The 8980-nt window shown below is 34.4% G+C and overlaps 1 protein-coding gene across 1 annotated transcript; it reads left to right on the top strand.

Moving 5' to 3' along the window:
- The first annotated feature begins 1835 nt into the window (after window positions 1-1835).
- LOC149028634 (uncharacterized) lies at window positions 1836-2826 on the top strand. Its single transcript, XM_089148931.1, has 2 exons — window positions 1836-2151; window positions 2302-2826. The coding sequence occupies exons 1-2, from the start codon at window positions 2032-2034 to the stop codon at window positions 2548-2550; spliced, it is 369 nt and encodes a 122-aa protein (XP_089005057.1). The 5' UTR covers window positions 1836-2031; the 3' UTR covers window positions 2551-2826.
- The last annotated feature ends 6154 nt before the right edge of the window (window positions 2827-8980 follow it).

An 8980-nucleotide genomic window follows, 5' to 3' on the forward strand; every position in this document is an offset into this window, starting at 1 on the left:
GTTTCCAACTAATATAACCAAGTAGAGGCAGAAGCAGTAAAAGCTTCACTATCAAGCAGCATGGCCCATTTCTACATAAGCAATTGATCAAGTGGACTTCCATGCTCATAATGAGTACTTATCTGTATAAAAAGAAGTCAAGTGGATGAATTTGCAACTCAGTCAACAACAGTTGCTTAAATTAGAGCTCCAAATGCAAGAGACGAGAGTATTTAGTAGAAATTGAGACATTTTGGCTCCAAATGTTCTTGGTCATAGAATAATAGGAAGTCTTTCCTAGCCTAGGAGAATCCACAATACAAGATAATCTTTTAGGTAATGCAGGCTTGCAATGAGAGATCAAAATTTAATTCCAACTATTGCCTACAAGCACTGCCTAGCTATAAGGGGTCCAGCCAAAATACCCTTTTTAGTATTAAAGTGCAAGGAAATATTAAGAAACATTAACAGTGGATGTCAACATAATCCAATTAATAGTATTCTGATGTGGGAGTGGGACTCTATCTTTATGATTCCAAACATCAGAACCGATTCCAGATGTAGTCTCTTTTCCCGAGTGCTCCCCAGCCCCACAATATCTGATAAAGCCACTTGCTTCAATTATTCCTTTGAGAACATCTTATCTAATTCTGATAGCTTCAATGAGATAAGTAATGCACCAAAAATTTAAGTTACAGGTAAAAACTCAAGAAATCCCTTTGAGAAATATCACTTAAAAGCAACATTTACTTTGACCATCTCAATCTAGTTCTTGTATCTGCAGGCCCTCATGGTGCTTATGCTCAGCAAGTGCAGCCCACTTTCAGATCTCTCTCTCTCTCTCTCACACACATGATGTGATAGCTATTATTATTCCATTCCAAGAAGTAAGGAAAGCGTAGAAATAACAACTGGGCAGAATTTAATTTACTTGTGTGAAAAATCAAGCTTCAAAACTATTATAAAACAGCAGAGAAGAAAGACTTTTTTCAGTAGCCAGTGGTCCTTCATGATGTGAAGCAAATGGATTTAGGGCAATTTGGGTCCCTACGCCAGCAGGCAAAGCGTGTGGACCACATGACTCCCATAATTCTTGCTTTCTTTTCAAAGAAACTAAAAGCAATAAGGGAGATGGGGAGACCAAGTTCAGGTCGGTGAAGTGTAAAGAACAAAGCAAGAACTGTGACCAAAGCTATTTAATGTCTGTGGATCCCCTACACCCCATCTCACCACTACTCCACAGCCCCAGTTTTACAGCATCAAATGTCCATAACTGCTTCAACTCTTTATTATGTTTAATGGGATTAATTTAGGATAGATTAAAGTACTTGACTTTAACATATTTCATCTAACAACAGTGTTGTGCATAATCATCGATCTCACCGGCGCACGAATTTCAATACATATATAATATATTGATTACTAATGGAATGATATTTGAGTTGACGTGGAGGGAAACATACCATGTTCATCACCTGAGTTGTGGATAATACAGAACAGAAATGAAAAGGAAAAGAAGTGAAGAAGGAAGAGATTCAATCTAATTAGGTCATTTGCTTTCACTGTCACACATCCACATCCACAGCCATGTGTGTTAGGGCAGTAAAGTCTATCTTGGAAGATTTGTTTTCTTTTGTGTTGTTGTCAGCAGCCCTTCATCTCTTCTCAACTGGATAATAGGCCCAAAAAAAAAAAAAAAAAAGGGATAATATCATTATACAGTTCATGATTTTTGTAGGGTGGGACTTGGCCAACTGCCACTGTGACCCCACCAACCCACACTTCCCAACCCGTTTGCTCTAACTCACCCAGGACCCATTCCTTAGTTTCCCTTATTAAAACCCAGTGAGCTCGATGGAGGAAGAGAGAAAGAAAGAAACCATGAACAACCCAGAAGCTAGGAGTCAGAGAAACAACCCATCCCTTCCCTTTCCCTTTCCCTTTGCTTAATATATAAAACCCAGTGAAGTCAGTTTGAAGGAAGAAAGGAAAAACCGATTTTTAACTTCCCAGAATTCTTCTTCAACCACTGAAGCTAGGAGAGCCAAGGAAATGACCATGGAAGTGGAGGATGATGTGTTCTTTGCAGACTTGAGCAAGCAAATATCACTTCTTATCATGGAAGACGACGAAGAGGATAGAACCACTCGCTGTCCTCCTGTTTCTCTCCAGGTTCACCTCCCATTCCATTTCTCTTGTATCAACATAATAGAACTCATCCCTTCAAATGTATGTAATGTTGCATTTGTTGATAGATGTCTCCCTTTTAAGAGATTATGAGAAACTAATGTCTGACTAATTTGATTATGCTGATGTCCTCAGGGTTTCTCTCACACATACCGTCCCACTGTGATCTCCCCTTTCTTATATGAACCAAGTAATGGAAGAGAAAGCAAGGGAACTGGAGTTTTCATTCCCAGGTCATCTTTGCCCAGAAGAAAGAACAGACAAGGAAGATATTCTTCATTTAACTCCAAACCCTTCAAACAACTTGACAAATCAAAAGAGGCTCCTCATGTAACCTATCGGAATGACTCATCTTGTAATTCTTTTCACTCCAAGAAGTACTGAAGAAGTGAAGATACTGCAAAGAGCTCCATGCTTAAATAAATTCCACTAATTACAGTTTTTAGTTCTAATAGGCTAAGGTCTTGCTCTGCTCCCTTGTGTTCCTGTACATTTAAATAAGTTAGTTTCTCTTTGGATTTGAGTTGGGAGTTTGGTTTTTCCTTTTTCCTTTTTTGATATTTGAAGAGGTCACCTAAGGTTTGCTCCTCCTCTCTTATGAAATATATATGGTTTGTTCTCTAGACTGATAAAAGATTAGCTTGTCTTCATCATTTTTTATCAGAATTTTTGGTTTTTGATTGTTCATGGGTAGAAAACCTTGTTCTGTTGAAATTGAATAAATTTCATAACAGTTGCAGCTAATGAATTTATTAAGGTGAAAATACTGGAAGATTCAACAGTTTTGAATGCTGTGATGACATTATGAGTCTCCTGAATACTTTACGTAAAGGTGGTGGTGACTCTAATAGTTTGCATAGATACCTTTCCAGTTAAAAAAAATTTTAAGTTCTAATTATTCATGATTGCACATCATTCATGAAGAAAAGTTCTCGTGGGAATAAATAATTGATTTGCAGTAAGAGATTTTGGGCCTAATCATATCTATACAGTAGCAAAACTATAATTTCAAAGAGAAAAATGATTCATTCCATTGCCCTCTAGAATTTTTTACAGTTTGGAACAAGAACACTTCTTTGAAGAAACAGATTTAAGCTCGCATCAGATAGGACAAACAGTTTTGAAACAGAAGATGCCAAGTTTTTTGTTCTTAATCTTTTGGATGGAATAAGAAAAATAGAGTGTATATTCTTAGCAACTGGCTGGTGATGGACAAACTTAAAAGAAAAAGAATACAAGGACAGATGCCCTTGATCATTAATGACCATTAATAAGAGGGTCATTTAATTATGAAATTTTACTCCTTTAGTCATGAAATAATTCAAACTTGAATCATATCTTCCAGTAGTCCTACACAGACTTTAATGCAAAAAAGGGCATCTCTAGCTGTTCAAATATTTTCAAAACAGTTAAGAACTGCACTTCCCTTTCCTTGGAAGGTCAGATTTGTTACCCTTGTGGGCTCAAAGGGGTCAGATTTAAACTGTCCATGACACATGGATTCTATACCATGATGAATCACAATGAAAGGTGAAGATCTGTCCCCACAGATACCCATGGAAGTAGCTTGACCCACGCTCCACACACCTGCACCCCATGCCTCCTGATGTGCAAAACCCTTTGTTCCCTGTTAGTTTGAATCATACTTGAAACAAAGATCTGATAGAAAATAAAAAAAAAAATTTAAAGTGAAATCAAACTGTTTTGGCCACATATTTGTATTTAAGGAAAGGATGTTTGATGCTAAGGCAAAGATATGGAATATGTGCTTGATTTCTTTTAATTTTTTCCCTTATAAAGTATGATATGATTAGGACAGAAGAGTTGAATTTGAAATGGAGTCTGTTGCTAACTTCGGAATTTAAACCTAAAAAGCTAGGTTGAGCAATTTATATTCTATAGAGGAAAAACAGATCTTGTGGGGAATACTTGAAGAAATATTTCAACTTGAAAAGAGCTTTGCTTCACAAACCCAAAATCTGTGGACAAAAATGGCCCAGTTAGACCAAATTAATAATAATTAAATCCAGAACATATAAACAGATCTTTGTCACAGAAAAGTCCAAGAGAGGAGGTTGGGCTTATCATATCTAAATCAGTTAAAGTAGATTTGGGAAGAACAATTCAAAATCTCCAATGGGTTAGGCAGGATTCATAACAATCTGGATCTGATACGAACCCCATTGGGAGAATTCCTCTTGAAAAGTGGTTTATAAGGTGGGGGAACCCAAAAACATAGCAATTGAAAACCTGGAAGTTGTGAGGAAATGGAACTTATGAGATGGGAAGAATCAGGATTAGTTGCATCCGATTGTGATCTGAACCAACCGATCCCATTATTATTTTTAAATCCCTAAAATTAGGTCACTCACAACAAATATGGAATTCAAGCTTTTTATGTAAACTCCACCAACTATTTGGATCTCTAGTGATACTTTTTCTTGTAGAATTTGAGTCTCCAATGGCATTATTGCATCGTGTTGAACATTCATATTAACCTCAAGGGTTTACCAAAAAAAAACCCTCAAGGGTTTGACTTACTTGGCAAAGACCAATACTTCATAATATGAGGTCAGAAATTTGAATCTTTGATAGATCTACCTAAGTGAGTGCATGAAGTGAGGCCGCTTCTTTTGAGTTTTGGCTTAGACTCTAAAGCACTCATGATACCAAATGATATTAAAAATTCTTTGAACAACAGCATCTGGGAACCAAATGCTTAAATGGTGGGTGTATTTAGACTTGAACCTCTATTTAGTGAAATCCATCAAGGCTAATCGAAGTATCTCTGAAGACAACTCTTTGAAGTTTGAACTGAATTCTATGATGACAAGCTGGACGTATCTCACACACTTGAATTCTTTTTCGAATACTCTCCAATAAGCGGACACTAATAAGGCCATGTGTCTCTATCCCAATATCATGAGTGTCTTAGAGTCTAAATCCAAACTCAAAAGAAGCGGCTTCACTTCATGCACTCACTTAGGTAGATCTATCAAAGATGTTCTGTAATAAACACCTCAACAAGAACTATTATAGATCTATTAAGAGCATACAATTCATCCTCCATCTACATTACATGAACCAAGCACTCCTTTATGGGATGGTAGATAATTAGTGCTTGCAGACTACTCCATACAAAGTACTTTACTCATTGAACTCAAATTTGATATCTCAAGTATTGAGACGAGTTTCCTCTGTTGGTGATCTTAGAAAATGGGCTTAAGACCCATCCCTCTTGCAGTATTTTTGACCAAATCCCTTGCAAGACCTTTTGTCAATGGATTTGCCAAATTTTGACTTGATCTTACAAAATTGATGGTAATTATTCCATCAACTATTAACTACCTCACAAAACTGTGTCTAAGTCCAATATGTCTTGACTTTTCATTGTAAATCTGGCTATATGCTCTAGTCAAGGTTGCTTCACTATCACAATGAAGCGATATTGGTGGCATGGGTTTTGACCATATTGGAATTTCTATCAACAAATTCCTAAGCCATTTTGCTTCTTTACCACTAGAAGCTAACGCCATGAACTCTGCTGCCATAGTAGAATCAGCAATATAGGTCTACTGCTTTGAACCCCAAGATATTGCACCCCCATCAAGAGTGAATATCCAACCACTTGTGGATGAGTAGTCTTCGCTGTCTGTTATCCAACTAGCATTTGTGAACCCTTCAAGAATAGTAGGATACCCACTGTATCTTAAGCCATAACTAGTTGTCCCCTTCAGGTATCTAAAAATCATAAAGACAACTTTCCAATGTAGGTTAGTAGGGTTACTAGTGTACCTACTAAGTTTTCCTACAACATATGCTATGTCTGGTCTTGTACTTGTCATTGCATACATTAGACAACCAATGGCACTAGCATACTGTTTGAGACACAACTCTTCCATAATTTGGTACTAACTTGACACTGGAGTCAAAAGATGTACTAACAGGTGAACAATCTAAATGGTTGAATTTCTTTACCTCTTTTTCAATTTAATGAGATTGTGTCAGCATTAATCCATCACCATGTTTGATTATTCTAATGCCCAAAATGACATCAGCTTCACCCATGTCTTTCATATCGAAACTAGTAGATAGACAAATACTTTTTAGCATTTTCTACTTGTTCTAAATTAGTACCAAATATAAACATGTCATCAACATATAAACAAATTATCACACATTTTCCTTCAGAAAACTTGCTATACACACATTTGTCGAACTCATGTATTTTAAACTCATTTGATAAAATTACTTCGTCAAACTTTTCATGCCATTGTTTTGATGCTTGTTTGAGTCCATATAGTGACTTTACTAACTTACAAACCTTGCGCTCCTATCCCTTCACAACAAATCATTCAGGTTATTGCATATAAATTTCTTCATCTAATTCACCATTTAGAAATGTTGTTTTGACATCCATTTGGAGAATGAAAAATTTATATATAGATGCCAATGCAACTAATACTCGAGCAATAGCAATCCTAGCCACTGGAGCATAAGTATTAAAATAATCTATGCATTCATTTTGTGTGAAACCTTTTGCCACTAACCTTACCTTAAATTTATCAATGGTTCCATCAACTTTTAATTTCCTTTTGAAAATCCACTTACACCCTATTGTTTTAGAGCCAGGGGGTAAATCAACTAATTTCTAAGTATTATTTTCCATGATGGAATCCATTTAATCATTCATGGCCTCTTTCCAAAAAGCAACATCCTGAGACTTCATAGCTTCCTCATATATTTTAGGATTTGTCTCTACATTTAATGCTAATAAGGTTTGATTACTCTGAATTTCTCTAATACCTTCAACTAGATACATAAAGAAATCCGAGCCAAAAGACTTTTCAGTCCTTTTCATTTTGTTCCTCCTTGGTTCTGCACTAGGTGTTTGAGACTCTTCATCAGTGGTGGACTCACCAAGGGGCCGGGGGGCCATGCCCCCCCCCCCCCATTTTAAAAAAAGAAATATGAATGCATGTAATATCTCCTTGTTTTTCTCATTTTCTTGTAAGATACCAGTATTTGCCCCCCCCCCCCTCACCAATATTGGAAACAAATTTAAACGTAAGATGAAGGATTTATTTGTCATTCTAATTTTTTTTATCTAAGGGTTATATTTAAAATCCAAGTTTTAAGGAGAAAACTATTAACGCTCAATTGGAAACTAAATTTCTCCCTAAAATTTCTCCCAAATTAGAAACTAAATTTCTCCCTAAAATTTCTCCCTAAAATTTCTCCCAATTGGAAACTAAATTTCTCCCAATTAGAAAGTAAATTTCTCCCTAAAATTTCTCTCTACTTATTCTCTTTTCTTCCTATTCATTCTCTCATTCTCTCATCTTCTCTAACGACTAAAGTTTTACAAATTCTTTTATCCTGGAATCCGGATCTTCTCCACACGATTACAACCACTCAACCAGGTATTTTTAATTAATGTCTCTCTCTTTTTTCGGTTTAATCTTCTCTTTTTTTCTTAGGCTTTGCTTTTCTTTTGCTAAGTTTGGCTACCATTAATACACTATTCGAGTGTTTTATTTTTATTTTCCCCCCTTTTTTGCTAAAGATTAAATCTACATTAAACTGGAAAAATATAAAGAATGATTAGTGAAAATTAAATTCACCTTCTTCAACTAGAAATGGGTAAACAATCGGGAATGATAAAATTAGATTAATCTGATCGATTTCATAATCAAACAATGAATAATAAATGGAAAATTTATAACACCTCCTTGAGTGACTTCTTAAAATTAATACAACTCTTGAGTCATCCAACTTATCAATCATATAGGAAATCTGGTGAAAAGATATCGATGACACTGGTTGTGATTAGGATTTAGGAATCATAATTAAATACTAATGTAAGCAAGTTTAACTTTTGAAAAAGACAAGAATAACTTTGAACGAAAAATCTTATGCTGGCTTCTTTATCTTTCATTAACGTATGTAAATCCTCACAAAACTTGAGAAAGGTTCATAAATAATGTATTTAAAACTTAGAATGTAGAGATAATATTTGATAAAAAAATAATTAAAAACTAACTAGGAAAACTTAGCAATAATATTTCATTATTGCTGTTTTTTTTTATTAAATTAATTATTTTTATTTGTGGTTAGGATTTAGGAATCATAATTAAATACTAATGTAAGTAAGTTTAACTTTTGAAAAAGACAAGAATAACTTTAAACGAAAAATCTTATGCTGGCTTCTTTATCTTTCATTAACATATGTAAATCCTCACAAAACTTGAGAAAGGTTCATAAATAATGTATTTAAAACTTAGAATGTAGAGATAATATTTGATAAAAAAAAAATTAAGAACTAACTAGGAAAACTTAGCAATAATATTTCATTATTGCTGTTTTTTTATTAAATTAATTATTTTTATTTGTGGTTGATTTGAATTTATTAAGTTTATTATGTATTAAATAATATTATTCCATTATTGTAAAAAAAAAATATTACAGTTTTAGGCATAAATTAATTATATACACTTATTAGTGATAGTGGTTAATTTTGGAATACAATGAAATTTTTAGAAAAACTTGAGTGGCCTATAGGAGAAGAAAATAAAAGAATTCAAAGAGATTTGAATTTTTTTTTTCTTTTTTTAATAATAGATCAATGAATCTTTTTTATATTTACTTATTTCTTGGTTGATTACAAGTTTAGGAGAAGGTTTTTATTCAACTTTTCAAATTTAACAATTAATAAAATCAAATGGATATAGGAGAACGAGCTACTTCTACGGCTTCCTTGGGAGTGAATCGAGTGTTGCAGTCGTCAAAAGTAGAAGGATTTGTTTAATTAACC

The sequence above is a fragment of the Hakea prostrata genome, chromosome 1, assembly GCF_041222555.1.
Source record: "Hakea prostrata isolate BN-2017 chromosome 1, UWA_Hpros_2, whole genome shotgun sequence".
NCBI classification, from domain to species: Eukaryota; Viridiplantae; Streptophyta; class Magnoliopsida; order Proteales; family Proteaceae; genus Hakea; species Hakea prostrata.